Below are 27379 nucleotides of genomic sequence, written 5' to 3'. Positions count from 1 at the left end.
TCGGATGATTGCTTTATCCAAGGTGGAAAGCACCTTTCTTTCGCATCATACTTAAAGTCCTTTATTTAAAGAATTTTCAAAAGTTCTTTTTGTGAGCATTTGTTATTTTGTTTATTCAGTCCTGTATTTTGCTACTGCCTCATAACCTAAAAATTTTGGTTCATTGTGATTTCCCTAGTTGAAGTACATCAGGGCAGCTGAGGTACAGTTTCTCAAATGAATTTCAAGGTATACTGCATGGAAAGGACAAGAAAGAAATGCTCAAGGAAGTATTGAACAATTAATTTTGCTATAATGGAGCAAGAGAGGGAGAAATGAAGAGCTGGCCCAGTGTAAACTCTGTGCCTCTGATGCCAGGATTACACTCGGAGACATTTGTGCCTCTCTCCATTTTGTGAGGCATGTTGCCAGGCAGAACAGCAGTTAGTACGCCCATGGTGGGCTTTACTAGCTTCCACACCGTGTTTGGTGGCTTCTTAACTTCAGGATGAGGAATTAAAGTTTTTTACACAGCAGGTAGTGATTGCCGTTTACGGATTTTTTTTGTAGCAAAAATCTAGCTTGGGATACGAGTATTCCAAATCAGTGTTGAAATGAGGGAGGCACCACAGATGAAGTGTTGCTTATCAAAATATAGTAGTAGCAGTAAAATGTCAATGTACCAAAACTGTTACTGTTCATGGTAATGCAGATGAAAGCTAGCCGTGAATGTATAGTGAGTTTGAGGGTTCCTTAGCTTCTTTCATTATTTTTTTTGTACACTTCATTTTAAAGGTGACCTTTGATATGGGTATGTGTATTGCGGGCATGAGCCATTCTCACCTCTTATTGAGTTGAATGGGCTCATGTCCATAACAGAGAACAGATTTCCCTTCCCTGAGTGACTAGACGCAGGTCTTTCATGAGTGTTTCAGTGTCAAAATGCAACACTGACATATTTGCACAGGAAACAAACAGGAACCACCCCATCTTCCTGATTAAATTAAGTTTGAATATGAATCTGTCTGTGCTTTTCAACAGTGGTTACCCATTTGTAAAATGCCAGGAAGACCTTTCTGTAAAATGCTGAAGCATGATTTGTGTTCAATGTCTTCCAGGGGACAATATCTATTTAAAAATAAACCTCCTGATGGGACTGCACCACCCAACTCCTTCTACAGAGCACTTTACCCCAAAATTATACAGGACATAGAGGTAAGAAACAGCTTCCAGATGTGGTGGTGCTTGGTGGGTGGTTGTTTTTTTTTAAATCTCCCTGATTTATTCATGATGCTGAAATTCTGAGAATATTTTGTTCTAATGAAATATTTCATTAAATCTGATGTGTCTGTGCTTGTACCAAGTTTGTAGATCTGGGATAGTTTTATAAGGTCCCATGCTTCACTGCTCCTTTAGACACAGAAGAAGCTGGATTGTTCAGTGAGCTGTTTGCAGATGGAGTCTGTACAGCTTGCACATCAGATGTCACAGCAGCACTGTACCGTCTTGATTTTCTCTGTTCCGTGGTACTTTGCTCCACACAGTGCAAATGAGACCCAATAAAGGAGACATCAGGAACTGAGCCAGGGAGAAAGTGCATTGCTAAAGACTACAATCCCAGGAGCCAGGGCAACAGAAAGCAGCTGAGCATGGCTGCCTTGTATCTAGTGTGAACAAAATGTCATGTTTTGGTAGCTTCCTAATGGCAAAAGTGGTGCTCAGGCACTGTTGTGACAAGTTTGTACAAGCGCTTAGCTAGAGCTCAACTGAGATTTTCTCCTCAGTTGTTTAGTCGTTGAGTCACAGGGTGTTAAAGGTTGAAGGCAGAAAAAAGCTTTCAGGTCATTTCTCCCTCACCATTCCACATAACAGTCAAGTTTAGCTGCGGTATGTTTCCAGGCTTTTGTCCAATTAATTGGACATGTGTTACTTCTTCTGGAAAACAGTTACATCATTGTACGGGCCTGATTGCAGGAAAAGTGTGAAGAAAACTGTCTTCTCAAACAAACAAGAAAAGGGGAGATAGTTCTGTGCTTTGTTTTTACTCCTGTTTTGTCTTCTGGCTCTCCTCAAGACAATAGAGTCAAACTGGCGGTGTGGGAGGCACAGTTTACAGAGGATCCACTGCCGAAGCGAGACAAGCAAAGGGGTTTACTGTTTACAGTATGATGATCAGAAGATCGTAAGTGGCCTACGGGACAATACTATCAAGGTGAGAATGCTCCAGAATGGCATACTAAAGGCATGTAGTACCTATGCCATAAATAATAGTGTCCTAATTTCAGTGACACCTACCCAATCTCTTGTTCATAACCTAGCCTTCTCCTTCCCCCACCTCACACCTGCACAGCATGTATGCCTCTTTTATCTGGCAAAAGAGACCCTGCTTTCTTACAAACAGATTCCACTAGCGGAGTTTTCGTCCATCAGTAATTATAGGCTATGTAATTACTGTGCCCTGTACCCTGATGAGAAGCATAAAACCAATATTCATAGTAAAGCCAGTAATATCAAAGCTGTTAATGTATTGCACCAAAGAGCCTGTAGAAAACTCTGCAGATACTATTAAAGGTGTTCTAACTGCACCATGGATCATGTACTATAATAAAAACCAGACCAGTTAAACCAGTAAGTGCTAAAAGATGAAAACCTTGCTGAGCTGTCTGGTTTTGAATGTTTGCTGTCTTAGATCTGGGATAAGAATACATTGGAATGCAAGCGAATTCTCACCGGACACACGGGTTCTGTCCTGTGCCTCCAGTACGATGAACGGGTGATCATTACAGGATCTTCAGATTCAACAGTCAGGTGTGTGCTCATGATTTGGAGCTTTTGGTTTGCCTCTTAAGATTTTAGCCTTGCAAGCTGCAGAAACAATTTTTTCTTAAAACGTGTGCTGTTCAGTCATTTCCATGAAGTAGTTCAGCATATTTGTTCAGTGGTCTACTGTCCTTGTTTATCAGATGTCCATGCAAATGACGGTCAAGGAGAAATGAGAACCTAAACAAAGGCCAGTCAAGGTCAAGATGACTTAGGAAGGCCATCTGGCATTTCACCAAGGTTTTGCATGTTTTGACACTCCCTGAGAATGTTTTAAATTCTCCCTGAGAATAACTTTTTAAGTTGGCTGAAGCTTTCAAAGCAAGTTCGAAGGTTTAGTCATCCATTGTGGCTTAATTTTAACAAAAGATGTATGACTACATCTCCTGTGACTTATTAAAATTTCAGCATGTTTATTTTCAGTCTTTCTAACCTTGCTTCTTTCCAGTCTCCAGAAAAAGGCTGGACACCTCAAGTCAACACTTGCGGTGCATGTTGTGCAGATGTGAAGTCCACTAGACATTTTACAGAACCCCAGAATGTCTAAGACCTGTAGTGTAAACACAGGCACGTATGCGTTAGTGAATAGCAATATGAACTTGGATGTGAAAGAGCAAGTCTGTCTTCTCCATGTTGTTACACATTCTGTTCTTGTCAGAGTACAAGCAATGCTTATGCGGTGAAGTTACAGACAACCAAAAGCTGTGTCAGTAGCCTTTTCTGAAGCTATTAGCATGTTTTTCTATGGCTGCAAGGTCTTCATAGTTATCACCGTGCTTGTGCGTAAATGACCACTGTTAAGCTAATAACCATTAAATTTAGTTCCTGACATGTGATGCATGCAGTCTTGTGGTGCTGCTAGATTTTGGGGTCCTATCATTAGCAGAAATCCAGAATTCGGCAATACCACCTGCCTGGAGGCAGTGTGGGAACTGCACTGTGCTAAACAGATTGCAAAAGGAGAGGCTGATTTCTGTAACAAGCACTATCATCTTCCATATCAGGCCAGGCAGGCCAAATTGTAGACTGGCTACTTGCCCAGAAATACTTTGTTTCCCACTGTATCTATAAATGTTTGTGCAGACCCCAGAGGCACATAGGATGCATCACTTTTTTTCCTTGGGTCTCCTCAGGAAGAGGGGCTTCATCCAATAGACGGTACAGATGGGCTCTTAATGCTTCTGAGATCTCAGGGATGCACTTGTCCAAAGAAGTCAGTAGGTCTCCAGCTCCTGCTCAGTTTGGCAACCCTGTCTGCAAACTGCTTGTATGTTAATGGCTCAGGTCTTTAGTCTGTGGGGTTTTCTCCTTTGCATTTTGTAATTGGATTGTCATTTTCTTTCTCATTTGTAGTCCAGAAGTTGAGGCACTTCAGCCTCCATAAGTTAGAAAATAAGATATTAGAAGGCTTTCTCACATCTTGCCTTTTCTTACTGCTCGCCTTATTGGAAGAGGAAAGTTTTAACTTCTGTAATGTCTGATGTGCCTGATGATACAGCCACTCTGTGCTCTCACATAGTGTATCTGGGATACAGGTGTGATAGTGCCAAAAAAAATCTCTTTATGGAGGGTAAAACAAGTTTGCCAACAAACAGCCCAAAAGAAACATTTTTAAGGCTTAAAACATTTCAAATCCTAGAAGTCTTGTATGAAGCCTTTGTCCAGCTTTCATCTTATATTATCTTTCAGCTGAAGCAGTTGGTTCCAATAACATTAAATTGACATAAATGCTCTGTCTTAATTTGGGTATTCAGCACATGCCTGGAATGTAGCTGTGTACCAGATGCACTGCAGGGTAAATGCAATTCGTGGTGCATCTTGTGGCAATTACTTACATTTGTTTGAAAAGCATTATCTTGCCTTCTGCTTCTGTATAAATTATCCTTCGAGTTGATAGTCCTGTGAGAGAGGTCAAAGATTAAACCTGTCACTGAACTTGCTTCTCCACGGGTCATGATTAGGGACTCGTTGGCTAGAAATGGAGTGTGTGGTAGGCTGACACAACCAGGAAGCATCAGTCTTTAAGGCCATCGATCTCACACCTTTCCTCAGCACTAATTTCCCTTAATTAAAGAACACGTTTTTCCTGGCTGGGTTATTTTTATGGTGTTAACTGCATTGCAGGATTTTTGGCTGCTGGACTGTCTCGATGTATGCATAATCAACAGGTTTTTATAATACATCTTGTAATGAACTATTTAATAATGTAGATATAACTTGCGGTGTTTGCTTCTCTAATATTGCTAGAGAGTCAATTACCTCTCCCCATCCCTCCCTCTCTCTGCAGAAAATCCACTGTACATTTTTTTAACTCTTTTCTCTCTGGTTTGAAATTTGAAACTGCAGGGTGTGGGACGTAAATGCAGGCGAGATGCTGAATACACTGATTCATCACTGTGAAGCAGTATTGCACCTCCGCTTCAATAACGGCATGATGGTGACGTGTTCCAAAGACCGTTCCATTGCTGTGTGGGACATGGCTTCACCAACAGACATCACCCTGAGGAGGGTGCTAGTAGGGCACCGAGCTGCTGTCAACGTAGTGGACTTTGATGACAAGTACATTGTATCAGCATCAGGTGACAGAACTATAAAGGTGAGGTGTTTGAGGCTTTTTATTTCAGCCATGTGTATTTAATAACTGGGAACAGTGACCAGACAGGGATGGTGATAGTCCTTGGCAGTTATTACACAGCTCTTCCTTTAGCAGCAGTGTTCTTCCCGCTGCTCGTTTCCACTCGTACCTCCTCTGTTGAGCTTGCACAACTTGTTTACAGAGCTATGTGGCAAATCAGATCCAGGTAGAGAAGCAGTTGAAAAAGGACTTTTTCTTCTGTGTTCTTTTTCAACTTGACCACTTCCATAATCTGTTTCAGCATCGGTCATTCGAACAGCTGTCAGAGGGCAGCATGGGGCAAAAGGGAAGGTGAGTGGATAGGAGTCACTTAAGTGTTACTGCTATGATCCCAATCTGCAGCATTAAAACTGAGGAAAATCAAGATCCTAAATCATAGCCCAAGAGTGCTAAAGCCTGATTTTGGAAGCTAATTCTCATACGGTATGGCAAAAATCTTCTGTGTACAGTGACCCAAGATGGTAACACTTGCGGACTATAATCACAAGTCATTGGAGGGGTAATTTTCCCAGTCTTAATGATAGCATCTTCAATTAAGAGTATTCTGGATGCAGCCATGTATCATGCAGATACCAGTTTTTGTTAGTCTCTTCTTAATAATTTTGTCTCTGTGTGGTTCCCTCCCCCCTTCCCATCACAGGTATGGAACACTAGTACCTGTGAATTTGTGCGCACCTTAAATGGCCACAAACGAGGCATTGCATGTCTGCAGTACAGAGACAGGCTAGTAGTGAGCGGCTCTTCAGATAATACTATCAGGTAAGAGACACACTCCCCAATGCAGAGTTCTGTACAAGCACGTTGTCTCTGATTCCCTGGGATGCGCAGAGGTTAGGCAACTGAAGTGCCGTGTACCCTTGTCATCTATGAAATATGCTTTCTTTGGTATAGAACATTGGGAACTACTGGAAAGAGATATTAGAAGCCTGTTTTACTGTGTTGTCTTTCATTCTCTGTATCTCAAGAGTCCCATACTAATCAACAAGTTGCATTGCTCTGACAACTCTGGTGTATGAAGGAGCTGGCAAGTACCACTTTCTATGATGTCCTCTTGTGATATTTTAATTGGGCTATGTGTCTAGTTAAAGGGGTCAGATTTGCAGTAAGAGGCATTTAATCCTCTGCAGAAATCCTCCTGGGCTCTCGCCAAACTCTTCTTGTGGTACTTGGCACCTGGTTAAGTTTGGAACAGCTGGTTTAGAGCATGAAGTTCAGTTTGCTGCCTTTTGCACTTCTCCAGCTGCCCTAGTTGCGATCTGAGATTTAACTCCTTCTGGTATCGTGAGCCAGGATTTCTCCCTACATCCTACAGCTGCTGGCAGAGGGATGTCCCACTAGTCTCGGGGTGTACAGAGCAAGCTTGAATATTAGTTTATGTAGGGAAATGCTCTGCCATGCCAACAGGAATAAGAGCAACCTCCCTTTTATCTTTGTCATTGCTTTAGATGCCTGTGTTCTGATAAAACTTGAAAGCTGGACAGTGTAAGCAGAAACCCTTTGCTTTGCCTGTCAGTAATAATTCCTCTTCAGTGAGAACGGTCATGCTACTGTTTGCCTGCAGGCTTTGATTGCAACATGCTGCCTCTCCCTGCTTTACATTCTGTGGGAAAATGGTGGTCCTTTGGTTGATACCGCCAGGTCATTGTGCCAGATTTTGGTATAGGGCTGTCTGAGAGCATGACCGAGAGAGCTGGAACTTCTGTCTCTTCATCAGGGGAAAGAGTATTACAGGCATTATGTAAAAGCAGCACCACTTATACATGGTGAGAACTCCTGCACTGCAAATAGGAAAAAAATAACGCTCTGCAATTGTACTATGAAACTTGGTCTCAGAATTAGAATAAGAAATGGTTAAATAGCACAGCAATTAGGGAAGTATCTAAAATATGACTTGCAGTGCTAATAAAAATAAATGTCAGGATAGTGATAACGCTAAAGAGGAATACAGTTGCTTTTATGCTTACACTGGACAAAATCCCTAGTTGACAGATGAATTGTGCTAGAATTTCAGGAATGTTGGCAGTGAATCTTAATGGAAGTCAAGTGTGGCAGCTGTGTGGGCAAGGCACAGGACTCACCTGGTCACGTTGTTTTCTGTCAACCATTAGCAGGGGGCGCAAGTCAGTGGAAGGGTGATTGAGAAAGGGCAGGTTACTAAGTCATGTTTGTGGGTATGTTTGATTTTAATCCACTGTAAAATGCCAGATGTTGTGAGTTGGCCTTTAGTAGAGGCTGCCTCTTGATACAGAATTTGAAGTTTGTCTTTCCTCAGTTGCAGGGAAACTTTTTCCAAAAAATCCTTCTGTGGTTTCTAGTTTTGCAAGCTGAAAAATCAGTATCTTTCTTCTAGAGAGACTCCATGTATAAAAATTATTTAGGTTTTGGTTTAGGCCAGAAATTTCACTGGTGTAAGAGGATCAGCTATATAGGCATCACTATCATTGTGCCAGTTTCCATCTGGTAGAAACTGATACATCAAGTTTAATCCAGTCACTTCAGTATCTTTGCCTCTAGGATCAAAGTTTGTAATTGCTACAGACAAGCATGGTATAGAAGAAAAGAAATAATAATTTGGAGCAAGAAAATAGAATCAGACTACATCATCTTGGGTTAGTTTTTAAATGAGTGGTTAATTTTCATGTGTGTGCACACATGGGAATCTGATACTGGACTGTTTAGACAGTAGCATTCTCTCTAGGAGATGGGCATTCAGGCTCACCTGCCTTCTGTACATCTTCCAACTCTGCCAGGACTTCAAGTGAATTAAAGGCTGAGATAATTGCAGACCTCCTCTACTTCCAGAACTTCTCCCAAATCTATAGGAAGAAAGAGTGGTAGTGTTCTTGACTGCATACACTTCATAGTTAATTTTTTTAGTTAGTTCTCAAGCCTTAAGAGTAGTCCTCTTGCTATTTGGTTCTTTGACTATTTAAAGAGGTAGAGATTTGAGACGTTATCAAATCTGGGAGATACCCTTGGCACCAATTCAGTTATCCCTTTTGTGCATGAAGGCCCATTCCCCGCATGGCTAGGGACATGATCTTCTCTTTTAATTCCATTCAGATTCAGGTAAAACCTCAAACTGGCACCTGAAACTACAGGCCTGAATTAGTGTGATGCAGCCTCCCAGAGCTGCTGGCAATCTCAGTATTGATGGCAAGGAATGGAAACACGTGGCATAAAAGTTCCTGGCATAAGATTGCTCTTCAAACCTTTCTGCACTAGTTCATTTCTGGCATTGTCCATCCTGTTTACAGTCCTTGAGAGGCTTAATTTGACTGACCATGCGAAAAATCTGACCAGCCAGAGTGCCTTTGGCTGAGCTTTGCCGTGGAGTTGCTTACTCTGACCTTGACTGGTGTGGTGGTACTCATGTGAATCACAGATCCCTGAAAGATCAACTTCACAAATCGAAGAATCACCTTGTGCTCCTCGTTGGCCTCAAATGTGTGCACAGACAAATCCTTTCCCAGTTTACAGTGATGAAAGAGTTCTGTTCATTCATTCCTCTTGTCCAAAATGAGAGCAGCTTGTTGTGGCAGGACAGCTGCAATCATTATCCACCAACCTTGGGCACACATCCGCTGGATCTGGATTATTCCCTGGGGGACCTCAGGAGTAAAATGTGTGGGGACAGTTTATCTCTTTCTTTGTCTCTCTCTCAAGGAAAAGTGACCTGACCCCTCAGCTGCTGTGCTGCTTCAAGATGTGTCACCCAGAGAAGTTCTGTGAACGACCCATATTTTTCACTTTTGTAAAGTTCATGTCAGTCTGAACACTAATTGAACGAACATTTATGGACATTTGTGACTGCTTGCTTTCATCTGTATGTGAGGGAACTGCAGAAGATACTGCTATTAAAAGATTCCTGTATGAGCAGAGTATGTCTCAACCAGAGAAAGAACAGCTCTAGACAACACATGTCAAAGAATTTCCGTTCTTGTAGACAAATAATCTTTCTTTATCTGTGGTAATTGGGAGTTATGTCAAAGAGCTGACAAAAATCTGGAAAGCAAATAGACTTACTTGAGAACTTTTTCAAGTGTTTCTTAAGTATTTTTCAAGGTAGTGTGTAAGTCTGAAAAATAATGTATTTTTATTTATTCTCCGTGCTAAATGTTATTCATGGAGCCCAAAACTCTGGGATGTTTACATGAGAGAATAACGCATTGCTGGGTCTCTTACTGGGATACTGTGTACTTGTTATGGTGTCAGAACTTTTTTAAAACATTGGGTTATTAGAAACAGCAGGGAGCCACAGAAATTATTTGAAAGCAAGAAGAAAATGCATTACAAAATAATAAACATAGAGTGCCCATTTTAGCTTATGCATAAGGTGCCTAGATTATAGAGTAAACATAACTTCAGTGGGAAAAATGACAAATAAAAAAGGCTTGTTAATTCACCACTTTCACCACTGTATTGCTGTCTTAAATTTGTCTCGTGGTAGCCTTGAAATCAGAAATAGGCATGTAGGGGTACAGAAAGGGGCGCGTGCCCTGTGAGTGTGATCTTACCCATTGGAACAAGCTGCCAAGGGGGCTGGTAAGTCTCCCTCTCTTAACATCTTAAAATCAAGGCAGGTTACCTTTATGAAAAAGTCAACTTCAGTAAAATAAAGTTATGAGGCTCACTGTGGAGATAACTGGGCGATATCCTCTTATTACTAGAGCAGTAGATGCTAGACACAACTGGTCTTAAAATTTTTGGATCTCTGACTCACTTCCCATGTGATACCGTAACATAACGGTCATGCTGAAAAGCAAGCATCAGCTTAACAGCAGGAAAAGGAGTGATGAATGTAGTTTGTTTTGTCTTTGTTGTTTCAGCATACTCTTTTATTTCCAGGTTTCCATTAACTACCAGCAAAGACCAAATGTTTCATTGCAATGATCAGATACTCAGACATTCTTAGGGTTTCTTTGTACTCTCTTACAGACTGTGGGATATCGAGTGTGGGGCATGTTTACGAGTACTGGAAGGCCATGAAGAGTTGGTGAGATGCATACGCTTTGATAACAAGAGGATAGTCAGTGGGGCATATGATGGGTGAGGCTGTCAGTGCAGTTAATACCTTGCTTCTTCCTGTCTGTCTCAGTGTCCCACATCCCACTTTGCTGTATCTTCCTTATAAATATTAGACTCCTTGTCTGTCATACCAAGAAGACCTTTTCATGGCCTGTAGATGAGGACCGTGCTACAAAGTATACCTTTCTTCTTTGAAATCAGTCAGTGTGATTTGATCTGTGTGGTCCAGTTCTTTAGTTTGTAAGAGTATCTGACTCAACCTGAAACGTGTTCTAGCTGAACCACTGGTAAGAACAATCTTTCCCATCTGTGGCTATGTCTTCTGGACCATTTGCCATTACAGACCAGGTGTCTACACTCCCATGTGTTTCTGTTAGTTATTACCACATGCTTTTTATGTGTTTTACTTTGTGACAGCATATTTTTTCCTCCCATTAAGCTCTGTAAGCTTTACAAAGGGGAAATGCAAGAACCAGGTCTCAAGAGCAGAAAGATTGCTGTAATTTTCCTTGAACTGATGTATTAGCTAAGCTGTACTAACAGGTTGATTTTTTTCTGTGGGCACTTGCTCTTTTCTCTTTAACAGAGCCATGGTGTTTGTCTATTTTTTTGGTACTAGGAAAATTAAAGTATGGGATCTTGTGGCTGCTTTGGACCCCCGTGCTCCAGCAGGGACCCTCTGCTTGCGAACCCTTGTGGTAAGAGCTTTTGGTAGGGATGTTGGAGGGGACAGAAAAGTGCTTCATCAGGACTGTCTTGAGCCATGAAAACTCAATTCAGCTTAGCCCCAGTCCACAGGATCTAGAAATCATTGCTAGGGGTTTGGCTTTGTTGGGTGTGTGACTTTTTTTTTTCTTTTTTTTTTTAATGTTGCAAACTATAAAGCATTACAAGTCAGAACTTGTGGGGTTTTCACTCACTTTTTAAGTTTTGTTCTGTGATTTGAAGTTAGTAACTAAATCCGTTTTGGATACTTGTCCTTCTTGGAATCCATGTGCCAGTGGGTTTACTTTAACCTGTGTGTACCTGATGATGTAGTAGTAAGTTGTCTAAACTGTTGATATGAAATTTCTTAAAGAAATGTAGCACATTCCAGATTTGAGGAACAAGAACAAAAACACCATTGGGATTGCTTTTAACTGGCTTTTGGGTGTTTAAGGAAAAAGCAGGTAAGGACTGGAACAGTGAAATTGCCTCATCCTTAAACAGCAACTACTACATCCATTCTGTCCATCGGTATTTAGTGCAGGTTTGATGATGGTGTGGTTAAAATGTCATAGTGTGACTGTTAACAGCATTCACAGTCATGCTTAACAGTGGCTCTGCGCTGGTCTTACAATACTGCGGGAAAGTTGAGAGAAAAATGCCAGTACATTCCTCCAGCATGTTCACCCCAAAGACCTTGTACTGTTGCTGGGGATAAAGGAAGATTTAAGTCCAGTACCAAATTCTCATTGAAAAAGAAATACTAAATGTATTTAATTTTTAGCTAAGAAGTGTTTGGGCAGTGTGTGGGTTGGTATACATTAGACCTTTTCCTGCTGTGGCATGTGACTGTAGACTGTGCTTTAAACCAAGATCATACAGAGGCGGTCTGATTCTATAGATGTGTGGTTACCTCACAGCAGCTGAGCTGTGCTAGCTGAGCTTCTGCCCACTCATTGACCACCTGAAATGCTACAGCAATGGGTGTAGATTTTGCTCAAGGATTTTACTTTGCATTTGGTGCAGACTGTGAGGGTTACTGTGACTAAGCTGACAGGCAGTAAATCATTAAGCTGTGCTAACTCTTTTCCAATCATATATTTGGACCATAAGCTGTGGAGTAAGAGTCTGAGAGAGCCTTGGATGCCTGCAGGTACTATGTTGAAAAACCTTCTTGTTAGCCAAATAGAACTGCAAATAGTTTCATGGCTGAAATCCAGAAAAACCCTTTGTTATTGGCCACCCAGTTCCAAACTATGGAACAACTCTGTGCCCAGGAGCACATTCCTGAGAGTCTAAGACTTCAGCTTGGTATTAGTAGTGTTCCTGCTCCAGCCTGAGACAAATGTGTGCCTAGTAACCTGTAGACTTAATTTAACTGGTGTGATTTCCTCTGCATTTTCCAGCAGTGGACAGCCAAAGTGCCCCAGCTAATTATATTATAAATCAGAAGCGGTGGGATGGAAACACTGTAGGAATCTCAACACATGGATACTCATAAATTCCTGTTTGATAGCAATGGAGGGGGCCAAAAAGGGGGGAGGGGGGCAGGGGGCACAGAGGAAGCTGTTGTGGCACTTTTAGGACTTTTCATGTTTATGACAACAGGGTGTCCTTATACCCACTTACCCATGGTTTGGGTTTTTTTCTTATTCTTCCCTCGGCCTCCAAAATTAAACCTGGCTGCACAATGAACATCGTGAGTCTCCTGCTGCTCGTGTTCAATTTTCAAACAGTAGGAGGAAAGTGCACAGATAACAAATGCTCGCTGCATGCCAGGTCCCTTCCAGTTTTGTCTTCCGTTAGCTGGAACAGCAGCCACATGAATTTGACAGAAGCTTCCCAGGCACAGAATAAACATGCAGTTCAGCTTTCCTTACGAGCTAAAGAGTCCAGGTCCTTGTGGCCTCAGCTTAGGGTGTGCATTCTGCTTATTGCCACTGCAACAGCAAAGGGTAGGTGCTGTGTGGAACTTCTAGGGCAACCTTATTTAGCAAAGTGACTGGGAGAAAAAAAGGGAGGTTTGGAAACAGTTGTTGGAAGTGCCTCTCTCTGTCAGTGTCTCTGTGAGAAATCCCTCAGTGGATCTGATTGTTGTAGTGGTATTTTTAGAAAGAAATTTTTTACTTTGCTACCTCAACACAAACTCTGGAAAAACAGTTCTTTTTAGAATAGGTGGAAAGCAGAAACCAGTAAAGTGTTTTTGAGACAAATTCAAGTTATAGGTAGAATATCAGGAAAGTTCCAATGATTAGACCTTTTTAAAACTTTATTTTAAAAGTGGAATCTGGCTTTGTGTGTGTGTATTTTCAGTTAATTTTAATTTAAAGATTCAGAGATTCACTTCAAAACAGTTGTTGCACTTGCAAACTGAGCTGTATATTTGTAGTCCTGTGCCGTAAGGCAGAGGGTTCCCATTTAGTAGGTAACAATTCTCTTTTGTACAAATGTTTGAGAAACCTGTATTTTCAGTATTACAGTATTTTAAGACATGTTTTTTTTCCCCTGAGCCCCTCACAATGTGTGAGCACTGAAGAGAAATATGTATTAATGGAAGAGACAGGGCTCACCCTAGCTGCATGGTTTCTCTTCCCTTCTGACTGAAGAGGCCACTGCTCCTGCAGCAGCATAAGCACCAAGAAAAAGTAGGCAACACGAAAGGGAAAGCATAGCGGATTTGCTCTGCGATATCCAGGATCTTGCCGTTACCTCCTGTTAATTACAGTCTGAACTCTTGCCAAATTGTCATGCCATTTCCACTCAGCCTCAGAGCAGAATGCAAACTGCCGATAAAGAATGCCCTTTCTAGTTCATATTTTTAGAACTGCTTAAGAGGAATTATTACTGTGTCACTGGACTTTACAACAGGCTTCTTAGTGTCCTCCAGTATTAAGCTCTTTCCTCTTTAGCAGTGGCAATGGTGCCAAGGCTTGAATGCAGAGTTCTCATCTCTCCCCATGTAACCTACTGCATCTGGGAATGCTGTGATTTCAGAAAAGAGTTTTGCCATGGAGCAACGAAGACAGTGTTCCTATTGGCCTCACCAGACTGAATTGTGTGGTGGGAGGGAGTTTGGTCTGTTCTGCACAGTGTATGTCTAATACTGGGTTTTAAGGAGTAGCGGGTAAAGTAATGTAAACTTCCTGCCAGCCAAGTACTCGCATATGGCAAACCCTTTTTACGGAAAGAGCCTTTAATTTAAGCTGTATGATGGTGATGCACAGTGTGTATGTGAGGTTTACTGAGAAATGGATGTAACATTAGAATCCAAGGCCAAGATCATCTTCCCTGCTCCATCCCAGGTGCCAGCAAGTTTGTGAAGTAACTGCTGTGTCTCCCACTTGCATTTAGGAACATTCTGGAAGGGTCTTTCGACTCCAGTTTGATGAGTTCCAGATTGTCAGCAGCTCACACGATGACACCATCCTCATCTGGGATTTTCTGAATGACCCAGCTGCCCAAGCAGAATCCACTCGTTCCCCGTCCAGAACATACACCTACATCTCAAGATAAATAACACTACACTGTACCTCACACTCGCACAGGTAAAAAGAAATTAATATAATGAGGCTTAGAGGTGACACTGGATGTAGTGCTAATGCAAGCCTGCCGCTTGAATAACTAGCTGCGTCTATCAATATTTCTCATCTCGGCTGGACAGTAATTACAGTGTCCTGTAAAAGGACAGAAATCTTTTGATACCTTAGAATAGGGACTTTATTTTAGGATTTGTGGCATGTGGCGCCTGTGATTTCCCCTGAAGAACTCCTCCTCCTCTGTCCATCATCATCAATAATTAAATCAGCTATCACTGCTGTCCAGAAGGAAGAAGGGTTTCTGCAGAGCGAGTAGAGCAGCTGCTGCCTAACAAGGGGATGCAGATGGCCTGACCCTGGGCAGTTGTCACCAGGCAGGAGGCTTTTGCCAAGAAGTGTCAGCTTTATTCCCTCCCTCTGAAGTGGTGACCGTTCTTCTCTCTCTGCAGCAAGCTGATTCAAGAGAACAGTTTGGCTGGGGGAGGAGACACTGAGGCACAAGCCCAGGTGAATTTAATCGAGACGCATCAATGTGCAAAATCATTTACTCATAGGGCCTAACCCTTGTTCTCTCTAGTGTAGGACAGGTGTTAAGTTCTTCACATCAGAGCCTGGCTGATTTGTCTTGGCCAGTGCAGTGTGGGGATTACATAATGTTTCATACGTTTGGGTCAGTTGTAGAGTGAATTTGATATGTACGTGAGTGGAATGGGATAGCATGATTGCCCACTTTGGTGGGTACGTGCAGTTACTGTTAATAGCTTGAGAAAAATGGCAGAAGAGCTGACAGGCTTCTGCAAGGGGTGTCCACAGTGACATTTCCCCATGAAAATGCTGTCACAGGGCACATCTTGTATCCTGTCTGTTTAATTGGCAAATGTACAGTGATGCTCCAGAGCTGTCAGATCAGCCATCTTGATTTTCTCAAACACTCCAGTCAATCAGATGTTCTTTTAAATCATTAAAAAGTTTAGTACAAACAGGGTTTGTTTGGTTTGTTCTGTTTTTTTGTTCCCAGGACTCATTTAAGCTGCAGTATTTAAATTATCTGCCAATGCCAGGACAAAAGAACTATCCACGTAACCAATACTTGCTGAAGAGAGAGGCTCTCAGACTTGTTTCTGGAACAAAGTTGGAATGCGGTTGATCTCAGACAGGGTCTACTCAGCGCGGCTGACTGCTAAAGTGCTGCTATATCAGAAGATGACTTTTATCTTTCATGAACAGTTAACATTTTTAAACCTTGCCATCCCCTTCCTCCCTTGTCCCCCTCTTCCTGTTCCACTCCTCTTCCCTTTACCCTGTTTGGTTCCCCTCCAAACCCAGTCACAGATGTTCTATGAATATATTTAAGATGTTGCCGGAATGTGTTGCTTTGCTGTTAAGCAGAAGACTTATAGCCACAGTGCATCCTGCTGAGAGAGTCACTTCAGGGTGGGTGGGAGGGTGAGTGGGGAGGAGGCTGCTACTCAGACTGAAATCAGTATCCATTGCTAGGCCTTTGTGAAAGCATTCAGCTCTGAAGAGCAGAAGAAACACTAACAGCCACACCAGCCCCCCTCCCACAACTTCCCTGTGGCTTTCGGCTGTTCTGACTGCAGACCTATTTTTTGTGGAGAGAGGACCCTTGAAATTTGACTATTATGAGCCAAATCCATCTCTTTCCTCTCCTGCCTGCTATGCTAACTCTTTGGAAGCTGGATGTGTATTGTAGTCTCCCTTAACATCTGCTTGGCTGAGGAATGCTAGTCGATGAAAAGTTAAAACTTTCTTCTGCCAAAGTTCCAAGCGTGATGGGCTGGGGTTGAGATCCCGTCCACCCCTGCCCTGGGTGAAACGTTGGCCCAGGGCAGTATTTCACTAGCAGAGAGATTGTCATATACCATCTTCCTCCCGCTGTTCTCCCTGAGGACAGTGTGTTGCTTATCAGACGTTCTGTAAACTGGAGGAAGTTTGAGGCTGGTATGAGGAGGAATGCTCTCATCTTTCCAATCCTTCTCCCCTCAGAGAGGCTGTAGTTGGGTGCTGGAAGAGGGAGCTGCTAAAAACCTCGGGGAGCTCTCAAGATTAAGCCACCCTAGTGTGGAGACACTACACAAACACTCTGGCTATGACAATAAGACTTTGCTCACACGAATGAGCAAATGCACAGTCCCGTGCTGATGGCAGATGGGTAAAACGAGTATGGCCATGAGTATAGCCAGTACAGTTAGCAGTGGCTCCAGGCCAGTTCTGCAGTATTCCTGGGGCTGGCCTTGCTAGAAAGCCTTCAGGAGAGCCTTTAGTGTGCTCCTCTAACCTATGTGCATGCTGTATTGTGTTTTAGGGACACAGGCTGATTAGTCCCTTTCCTGGTAGCTGAGCTGGATCTTTGCTTTCTAGCAGCTTTTGCAAGTTGTCATTGTTCAGAAGATAAAAATAGCCCTAGAGGAGGGACATGAGAAACAATTCTGCCTGTCTCTCAACTAGACAGAGAGGTCTGGGGGAAAACAGCTCTTTTTACAGAGCTGGAAGGAATTGCAGCAGGCCTGCATTTCGATCAGGAAAGACTGTGTAAATCAGTCCCTGGCTATTCCAGGTTTGGGCCCAGATCTTCCACTGTAGGTCTTGAATAACCCCCACTGCCTTAATGGGGAGTTACTCCAGTCCCACAGTAGGAACATGGCGTCCTTCATCTCGGGGCTGGAGGGATTTAACTGGGGCTGGAGGAGGCTCTGTTAACACCCTCTAAACTGGGAACTTGACAGATGGGAATTTTTTTTAAGCTATACTCATCAACTTCACTTTGCTGGGGAAGCAGTTGCGTTGTTCCTAATTGCTTCAGATGTGCTTTTTCCACCAATGAAATTTTGCAAGGAGCTGGGCCCAGAGTCCCCAAAGATTACTCCAGAAGGCTTAAATCATTTTGGTGACAGCTAAGACAGACAAGGTGATGGAGTTACGGAGGAAGGGAAGGCTGGTGCTTGGGGAGTACCTAGTGCGGGGCCTGAAGCACATGGGCAGCAGTGTTGAGCGCTCAGCTCCCTGTAGTTTCATTGAGCCTAGAGACTACATGAGTTCTAAAGAGCATCTTGGAGCCTGTGGTGACACTCCTATTTTCTGTTTGAGCTATGACTGCAAAAGAGTCAAATAGGTTAACAACTGGGCTCTGTTCAGGTAACACTGACAGTGTGACTTACCTCTGCAGAGTCATAAAAGTTCTGAGTCACAATGATAAGTTCATCCACAGCTGACTTTGGCACTACTTTTAAATCTAGGAAGGCTGTTTTGGATTTTCAGGCAGCTCTACATACCAGGCATACTGCAGTCCCAGAGCCAAAGTGGCAAGGGAGCAGAGAGAATCAAAGTTTACATCCCAAACTTAGCTGAGTTGACGTTCTGAATCTTGCTGTTATTTGAACACTGTTCCTCTAAGTTCAGTTATTACAAGGTCTGCAGCATGGTTGTGTGTCAGCAGGGTTTTATGAGACTTTGGCTGCAGATTTAAGAGTTATTTCTTCAGTTTGGTCATCCTCTGTCTTTTACATTTAGGTTATTGTGGAAAACAATGATCTGTTACTTCAGCCTCTGAAGGCTGCAGAACTTCCTAATATTTTAATTGCATCTTTGTGGCCAACACCTACGAGGATGCATTTTATTTTGCTAGCTGAGAGAATCTGGGAGAAACGGAAGACTGGCTGGCCAAACACAGAGACAACACCACTGCAGATTGTCCTTGGTTGTCATAGCCCTGCTGCTCCGTGCTGCTATCCTGTAACTTCTAAGCTCTGTTGGGTCTTCTAGTGGTACCATAGTTTGAACTCTGCTGTATAGAGCTGCTTAAGGTACACTTAGTGAGCAACAGCTGAAATCCATTTTCGGCACATGGTAGGAACGGTATCTTACCCCCAAGAGGGACTGTGTCTGGGTACTTCATACAGAACTGCAGAAGGGTGAGGATTTCTACCCCACTCCCTGAGCTGTACAAATTTTCTGATAGCTAAGAAGGAAAGTGAAGTTAACTGATCTAACTTGAACTTGAAACTGCCACAGCCTGACGTTTGGTGGTGTTTATTGTGCACCCAGGGAGGAACAATCTGGTAAGTAGATCTCCCAATGTCAGAAGAAAGTGGCTTTTTCAAACTTCCCCCCGCCCCCTTAGGATATGTGTGTGTGTGTGTCTGAGTGTGAGTGTGCAAGAGTGCATGTGAGAGAGGTTTCAGCATGAACTGGATGGATAATCCCTCCGCTGGGTTGGAGTAATTGCAGAGTTTATAATGAAAAGAACTAGAATTTGCCTGCTGAAAGGAGATAAAAAAGGGCTGGAAGTGTCTATGGGCTTTTAAGTGTTGCACATCGCTTTGAAATGAAATTAAATACCTCTGCTGCATAGAGATTGGCACTTCTCCCACAAGTAGGAAGCTCACACTAGCCTTCCCCCTTGGACTACGGGATGGAAAGTACTGGAGGTGTGGGATATTCAGAGCAGGACAATCCGTTATGGCCACACCATCTCCTGCTTGTGACTCCTTTGCAATAGGGTGCAGTTTTGCTGCAAATATTTCTCATCCTCAGAGGAATACAGCTTGCTTTAAAATATGCAAACAGAAATAGCATGAAGGAATTTGCGGCGAGAAAACTTCTGCGGCTGTCTCCTCTGGAGCAGCTCCCTCTGCTCCCCATTAACTTTCAGGGACAGACACATCCGCTGTTGGAACGGAAGGATTCAGGTGACAAGTTGCGAAGTCTGTGATCATCGGAAACATTGAAATGCTTTACACTTGTTTCTAAACTGGAAGCTGACTTGGACGACCATGCTTTACCTACCCGCCACCTGCTCCTGCTCCAAAGGATCCTTTTTTTCTTTTTCTTATTTTTTTTGAATGCTGAAAAAGCTGGAGAGTATTGTGCACATTTCTCCGCTCCCAGGTATGTGTTTCCTGCCCCTGCCACATGTTCCTTTCTCAGTCTGAGCAGAGCTCCAGGCTTGGTTCTGAGTTTTTTGGTATCCCAGCTCCAATGGGAAGCACATCTCCAGGTTGGGCTTTTTGCCTAACTTTGTTAGTTTCCTTAAACACCATTTTAGATCTGCCTTTTGTGGCTGATGATGCCTAAATTCGCTTGGTGTGGGGATATTTATATATGATAAATCACAGAGCCTAGCTAGAGAAGCAGACAAGAAGGAGCAGCCAGCCTTCCTACTGCAGGCTTGCTCTTAAGTGTGGGAGGAAAAGGAGGAGACAACCCAAGTGGTTGAAAGCTAGTAGGAGGTGCAGAGATGGAGATGGATCTCTACAGAAGTGGGGACTATGCTGAAAATAGATCTCTTAGCTGTGTAGTTGACTCAGAAGAACAGAGGTTTTCTGTGAGTACATCAAAAGTCATTAGGAGGTAATGAAGTAAGGCCTCCAACTGTTGAACTTGTCAGTTGATGCCCCTTTACGGTTGTACTGGGGGCATGAGGAGAAAGGGACGGTCTAAACTACACTTGCCAAGAGAAGAATGAACCTTGCCAGGGTCTCCAAGTGGCATGTATGATGCATCTGACATGCTGAGCCTTGCCCTACTGTTCTCCCCAAAGCAATAAGCAGCAGCTTCCCAGAAGGAGGGGGGAAGAGCAAGCGACCCCAGCTGTCCCCAAAGGAGGTCTCCATATGAAATCTCTCCATCCTCCTGCTGGCAAATCGCTACTGGAGTGATTGGCATGAGGGAGGCACAGTCTTTCTGTCTCCACTTCTAATTCAGAGATTCACAGAAGCAGCAGTTCCTGTTGCTTCCCCACAGCCTCAGCAGTGGATTGAGAGGAATGGCTGCCTGCTGAGCATTTGGCTTCCCCTCCTTTCCCCCTCACCCCATTATTTTTTTTTTTTTTAAATGAGATGTAGCCAAATTACTGGCAAATTCCTGAAGCATCTCTCCCAGGGTGAACCTTGGAACACTGCCAGAATAAATTGTCCTTTGTCGTGTCAGAAAACTCTTCCCACCACTTTGTGCTTGTTCCCAAAGACCAGTGGGCTTCCACATTTGTTATCCAGCGGATATCCCATGGGAGTTGGCAACACTGGTTAATCCTTAGTGATATTAAGCTGATACTCTCAAAATTGGAGGGACCCTGATGTAAATGGATGTACAATCAGCCCTTTAGATATTATAGCCAATTCCTAAATAGGTCCCTTTTTTTAATACCCTATCACTGTAAACTATATCCTGATTTCTGCTCAAGCATAAGGCAAGTGCAGCTGTGGCCAGAAATCCAGCACAAAACAAAGTCTTCATCACAGAGCAACTCTGCTGGTACCTGTATGACGAGTAACAATTAGTTGCCTTTACAGGCAAAGTGTTTTAATCTGCTGGCACTCATGCTTTTCATCTAAGCAAAGCTCCATGTGCAGGAGGAAGACAGGACAGCCTGTCCTGGGTTGTTTGCAGTGGCTTTCGTAAGGAACTAGCTGTGAGAATTTTTGGGCAACTCAATGTGAAAATCTGGAGCTGCTTTTGAGCATAAAACTTTGCTTTTGGCTACTTCTGGTTTTTTGTGCGAGGCGTTGCGGGGCTCAGCCTAGGCACAGTTTTAGCATGGCAGAAAAATAATGTGGACCTCGGCAAAGTGTAGCAGATCCCATTTCTCCCAGTCATTTTACATCACTACCTTTAGGAGAGCTGCATGCCTGCCAGGCCAGCCTATGCTGCATCACTCCTGCCTGCTCAGGCTGAGGTGGGTGTGGGAGTGGGAGAGGTGAGAAAGAACATGGTTTCTCCAGAGTTTTCTGTTTGTTACTCTGCTATATTTGTTATCTGGATTCTTAAGTAATGAGTGCTTTGAATTTCGTGATTATGTTACGGTGATGTGTAGTTAATGTACTAATGTTCACTTGAGCTAGGATCATGGTAACAGTGTGGTTTGTTTTTGTTTTTTTTTTTTTAACTGTTCAGAAAATAACTTAAATACAAATACAAAGATTAAGCTGTGAATCTCTCCTGTTTTCCTTTTGGGGTGAAGGACACCATCAAAACAGCAAGCCTAAGCCCGTATCTTCCTTGAGCCCCGTGTACGTGAGTCACGCTTCTGCTGCGTGTGCACTGTGCATGATACTTGCGGTGTGAACACCTGGAAGTGCTGTGGCTGTAAGGTGGGTGGCTTTGCCCCGAGGCCTGGGTTGATGCAGCTTCACAGGACACGTGGAGTCTGCCGTAGCCAGTCCCACCTCAGAGCTGCCACTCATTGATGAGTGCAGCATAAAAGACTGCTCAGGCAGTTGGGAAAAACACTTATTCCTAAAACCACAGCATACTTTTTAATTAACAAACTCTCCATTCATAGCTGATGGCCTCTGGCTGGGGCAAATGGGTCCACGCTGTAAGCCAGAGAACGGATGTGACTGACACAGAAGAGCTGGAGCCATCCTGCCCATTAAAAAAGTGGGGGGAGAGAGGCTATAAAGACTTTGTTTTTCTGGGTACTGTTGCAAGATCCTGGTAGGAGAAGCACAAATTTGTTTTATAAGCTAATCAGAATCCTGCTGTTCAATAATGAGTGAGTAATTGACATATCGCAGCACCGCCATGCAACTCCATGGCTGGGGATGCTGTCATGCTTAGGGCTCGCCTGAATTTTAACACAAGCACCCTTGCCCTCAGAATACCTTTCTCTTAAAAACACTCCTTGGATAGCAGCCTTGGATCTTGCAATTTTACTTAAGAGCCCCTTTTAAAACAAAGGCTGCTGCAGTTTTAAGATCCTGGCTCCTGGGGTGGTCAGAAAACAAACAAACCCCCACACTCCCGTCATCTCTCTCCCTGCTGGCTCCATTCTTGGGAGCCAGCGGGGGACTGGAGATTGCAAAGGCTCCCGCTTTTCTGAAGCGCTAAGAGCAGGATTCCTGTCACTTTCAATCCCCATCTCTCCTGTGACAGGGTTCCCGGCAGCCGCGTGCTTTGTTTGGCAAGGGTTTGGGGGTTTTATGTGTGTATATATATGTATTTACACTGCTAACCTTTTCTGTTCCCTCCCTGCTCTTTCCTCCCATCCGATAATAGATTCGGAAGAGGAATTGCAGTGACAGGCTTCATCCATCGTTTCAGATTGGTCTGTAACACAGGATGCAGCTTGACTTACACACGTGGCTGCCTGCACACACAAATGAGACCCCTTACCTTGTGTACTCACAGCCCCAGTACTCAAACGACACACATACTACCCAGTCCTACAAGAAACAGGTTCTCCTCATGGATTGTTTCTAGCTCTTCCTTGGCTTCCTTCCCCCTCTTCTCCTTGATATTTAAAGATGAGGATCAGAGTCTTTTTTTTCCAGGTTTCGAGGACCGGACAGTGCTGTGCTGCAGGGCATGGGCTGGAAAACTTCTCCCTGGAATTCTGGCATCTGAAAACTAGAGTACTAAAGAGAGTCTTTGAGAAAGAAAAGCAATCTCAATTGTAAATTTCCACTGGAAAAGAATGAACACCAGACAGCTTATCTTAAATAGATTCAGTGGTTAATTACCCTTTCTGTTTAAAAATGTGTGCCTTATTTCCACTTTAAATGAAGGAAGAAAGTAATGTTTACCATAGCTTCAAATTAACAGCATTTGATCAGCCTACAGCTTTAAAATGAAGTATCTTGGTTTTGTTGGTTTGGGTTTGGTTTTTTTTCAAATTATTATTATATTATATACATGCTTACAAGAGTATAGTAAGCTAGTTTTTTGCAAGGGGAAGTTGGCCAATTTAGACCTGCTAGGCGAGAATAAATGTATTTCTTACAACCAGTGTTTAGGATGAATTCAGCAGTTGGGTGGTGCTGAACCGGTTTGGAGAGGGTTAGGATGGCGAGCTGTCAGCAGAGGAGGCAGCATGGCCAGGGAAACAAAAGCCCTGAGCAGACAGACATGCTCTAGCGCTGCCATCGATTTCTGCGGGCAAGCTGTCCCCTGGTCCTGGCAGCCCCTGGGGTATGGGCTGCGCCTGGCTCGGTGGCGTCCTGGCCCATTTGTTCCAAGGCCGTGTGCGGCAGAGCTTCCCCCAGCCCATGCAATGGCACCTCCATCCAGGAGGTTGTGGGAATGATGCAACGTTTGGTGGGAATAGGATGCCACTCCTGGGCTTGAGAGCCCGGTGCTTTGTCTATGTAACTGTGCCTGCAGAAGACTTGCAAGTGCTCAAGTTGCTTCACAGCCAACACCCACACTGCCCTGTGTGTTGGGACGCGCCCTGTCCCAGCAGGAAAGCACCTGTGCTGCTGGAGAAGACTGAGAGGAAAATAAGATCCTGCTTGTGCGAACTATCCCATGCAAATCTAACGTAATGGGGTGCAGCCATCTGAGGTCTCAGCTTGTCCCCTTTGCTGGCTGGTCCTTCCTTGGCCAGTATGGCTGAGGACATCTGACAGACAGGGATGTGATGCCTTTCTAGCAGGCTCCAGTAGTGCGTGTGTGTGACTACCAGCCACTTTGCTTTGCCCTAAGAGATCTCAGACATGCATTATATCCCCAAGGGATACTCTCTTGTTTCTCATCAGCGTTAACCTTCCCACCCTGAGTTTTTTTTTCCAAAGTGCTTTGCTGACATGCACCTGGGTGGTAGGAGCAGCTGAAGTCTCCAAACCAGCAGGGAGGTGGCTGAGCTGTGTGGGGTTCATCTGCCACAGACCACTGAAGCTGGATAAGGAATATGACCAGGAAAACCTGGGCTGGAAAAGGTTTCACCTGTACAGGTAAATAGCCTTCCCGCAGTTGGAGAACAGTCAGATGAGCTTTCCAGTGCAATAAGAGCCAGCTTGAGCAGTGCTTTCACTAGGGACACCGCCGAGTTTCTTCTGGAGGCCAATGTGGTTTGCAGAAACTCAAGCCCTTGGTTAAACATCACACAGCTGATGAGTCCAAAACTCCCCATCCCATGCCCAAAGCACCGTGCTGGTGTTTACAAAGTCAAGGAAGCAGTCTCCTCCCAGGGGTCAGCGAGGCAGGGAAGCTGCTGGACCATCTCCGTTTCTGCAGTGTCAACTCCAAAAGGGCAGTGCCAGCAAACTGCTCTGACCTTTTAAACTGCAGGGATGTCTGTGAGTGGCTCTGCCTGCTGCATCCATGCTGCTGAGTTCCCTCTCTTCCAGCACAGGGAAAGGGGTCAGTGGCTGCTAAGCAATGCATCTTTTTGCCTACATTTATTTGAGCTGCTTGTTACTTCCTTGTGGACTTTGTTCTAGATTGGACTAGATGGTGCTGGGCAGACACTAAAGGCAGCACTGAAGGCTGTGTCTTCTCCGAGGGATTTCCATCTCATATTGGAAAAGGGGAGGAACTCTCCTAGTGGGTCTTCCCCACTGCTGCGCTCCCCAGTCCTGCAGAAATCCTCATATAATTTTTTTTTTTTTTCAAATGTTTTATTCTTCAGTGTGGGGTCCCACATGGCTGGCTCATGGCTGCCAGTGCCTGGCCCTGGGGAGCTGGGCAGGGAGGCAGGAGGCACCAGGTGCTCTGCCATTGCAGTGGGGCTGGCTCTGTCCTTCCTCTCCACAGCATGGCAGGATGGATCCTGCCTCTGCCCACACTGGGCAGCGGGGCTCTGCTGGGACCCTGTACAGCACCACACCATCATCTCAGGGAAGCACTCGGGAGAGCATGGTGCTCCCAGTGGCATCTCTGTCCTCCTGGCCTTGGCAAGTGTCATCACTCTGTGTAGGATGCATGCCGAGGCGACTGGCTCTTCTTGCTGCTCTGCCTCTCCCGGTCCTCCCCGGGTTTCTTTGCATGCCCCAGGCACTGTGTTCGGTGCCTGGAGGAGAGGAGGCACCCGAGCATCCCATTAGGCCTAAAACGGGAGCAGCCCCAGTGCTGTGTCTGGGGACCAGGGCAGCAGCAAGGCGAGAGTGGGACGGGAGTTCCCAGGAGTGACACTGGGAGGGGATGAGGGTAGTTTCTGGGCTCACAGCCACTTTCTCAGCCAAGGGGGGTGTTTTAGCCAGGGACTCCTTGCGTGGGGACAGGGGAGGAACAGGGACACCTGTAAATTGCAGAGACGAGCTCCCTTGCAGCACAGAGCAGTGGGTGTTTCTTGTCAGCACTTGCCTCCATCTTACCTTGTGCCACCATCACCGGGTTGGGTCACAGGAGTGTCTCCAATTAACACAGCTCCCTGGTGACCCTTAACTGACACCCTGGGCTTTTCTCCTCCTCTCCCTTCCTCCCAAGAACATGTTTCTCACCTTTACATCTGCTGCTAAACCTCTGCTCCCAGCATCCCAGCCACTGCTGGGAACCAGTGGCAGTAACCCAAATTTACACCCTAAATCGAGGCAGTGGCTGCCCCCCTGGCTTGAAGCAGCATCCTGAGGATGTCCCTGCTTGGTCTGCAGCACCAGGCGGTGTGGCAGGAGGGGGGCTGTGGCTGTGGGGCTGGGCACTGGGCTTGGGGACAGGTAAGGGCTTCACTGCAGAGGGCCTGGGAAGCTCCAGGAGGGTTCTTAGGTGGGTGTTTGCTGAGGTGGCTCAGGATGGGGGAGAGGTGGCTGCTGCTGTTTCTTCCTCTCCTTGTGGTGGGGACCACTGGACAGGGCACATTTAACTCTCCAGGTGCTGGTCCCAGAGATGAGCCATGTATCTGGGTGACCGGAGTGGGAGCACGGACCAGCTCATCATTGGGTCCCAGGTTTGCTGCTTTGCCCTGTTTTAGCACGGGGTTTGAGGTGAGTCCTGGGGGTATTTAGGACTGCCCTGTAGCACTGCAAGTGCTTTGGACATGGCTGGTACCCTCAGGCTGTATGTCCTCCTCCTGCTGGGCCATCGCACCCATGGGCATGTCCGTCCGATAAACAGATCTTCATCCTGCTGCTCTGGGAACAAAATGGGACATCCCCTCCCTGCGGGTCCCCCCCCACTGTGGCCCTGTCACCAAGGTCTCTGTAGCTGCCCACCACGGTAAAGGTGGTGCCCCAATCGAGACATGGAGAAACCAAGTCTGAGCAAGATGTAAGGAGCTCTTGAGCAGGTACCTGTCCTGGGAAAAGCTGAACAGCAGTGGGCTGGAAAGGGCTCGTGGCTGGGGGAGAGAGCACGGTGGCGCTTGTGGGGAGAGCTGGAGGCTCACGTGGAGGGAGGAGACGGGAGCTGAAGCATCCTTGTGTGGGAGGATGCGACCCGGACAGCCGGGCTGTGTTTGGGCACGGCAGGCCCACAGGTGCTGGTGCCCGAGGGGGTCTCCCAGCCCTGCCCGGGACCCCTGCCGAGGTGGGGCCAGCCAGCGGGGCCTGTCCCTTTTAAGCCCCTGGAGCTGTTGCCAGTCGTGGCTTAGTGGGGTCCCTATCCTTTCAGCTGGCTCCTCGGCAAATTAAGAGCTTGCTATTAGGCTGCTAATTAAAGGCACTTCATTAGCAGCAGGGGAGGCAGCTCCTGGCCGCAGCAAAATTGGAATCCTCTGAGCTGCCGTGAACCGACTCTCTCCTCTCTGGGGCTGGGGGCTGTGCCCCTCTGTGTCTGGGGAAGAGAGCTGCCCTGAGCCATGGCCTTGCGGTACCAGCCCTCCTACCTGAGCCGCAAGGATGGGGCACGTCTGCCTCAGAGGCTGACCGAGTGGGAGAGGGGTCGGGGGCGATGGGTGATGTGGGGCTGCCCCTTCGCCCCCAGCCTCGGGGGTGATGCAGGGATGCTGCCCTTAGTACAGGCCCTGTCGCCACCCTCGCTTGGAGGGGACATACGGGGGCTCTCG

At 45.2% G+C, this 27379-nt stretch overlaps 1 protein-coding gene across 5 annotated transcripts in view; it reads left to right on the top strand.

Moving 5' to 3' along the window:
- The window catches only part of BTRC (beta-transducin repeat containing E3 ubiquitin protein ligase), a 124019-nt gene extending 100837 nt beyond the window's left edge, over window positions 1-23182 (top strand). For all 5 annotated transcript variants that reach the window (XM_037399557.1, XM_037399555.1, XM_037399558.1 and 2 more), the window contains 10 exons: window positions 1098-1194; window positions 2054-2191; window positions 2669-2787; window positions 5146-5395; window positions 6075-6193; window positions 10373-10483; window positions 11082-11160; window positions 14519-14712; window positions 15722-21812; window positions 22995-23182. In XM_037399557.1, the coding sequence (XP_037255454.1) occupies window positions 1098-1194; window positions 2054-2191; window positions 2669-2787; window positions 5146-5395; window positions 6075-6193; window positions 10373-10483; window positions 11082-11160; window positions 14519-14680 (1075 nt within the window). In that variant the 3' untranslated portion in view covers window positions 14681-14712; window positions 15722-21812; window positions 22995-23182. The remainder of the gene's footprint in view (window positions 1-1097; window positions 1195-2053; window positions 2192-2668; window positions 2788-5145; window positions 5396-6074; window positions 6194-10372; window positions 10484-11081; window positions 11161-14518; window positions 14713-15721; window positions 21813-22994) is intronic.
- The last annotated feature ends 4197 nt before the right edge of the window (window positions 23183-27379 follow it).

Source organism: Falco rusticolus, chromosome 9, assembly GCF_015220075.1.
Source record: "Falco rusticolus isolate bFalRus1 chromosome 9, bFalRus1.pri, whole genome shotgun sequence".
Taxonomy (NCBI): domain Eukaryota; kingdom Metazoa; phylum Chordata; class Aves; order Falconiformes; family Falconidae; genus Falco; species Falco rusticolus.
Note: the sequence above shows the minus strand (reverse complement) of the source record. Positions and strands in the feature narration are given on the sequence as shown.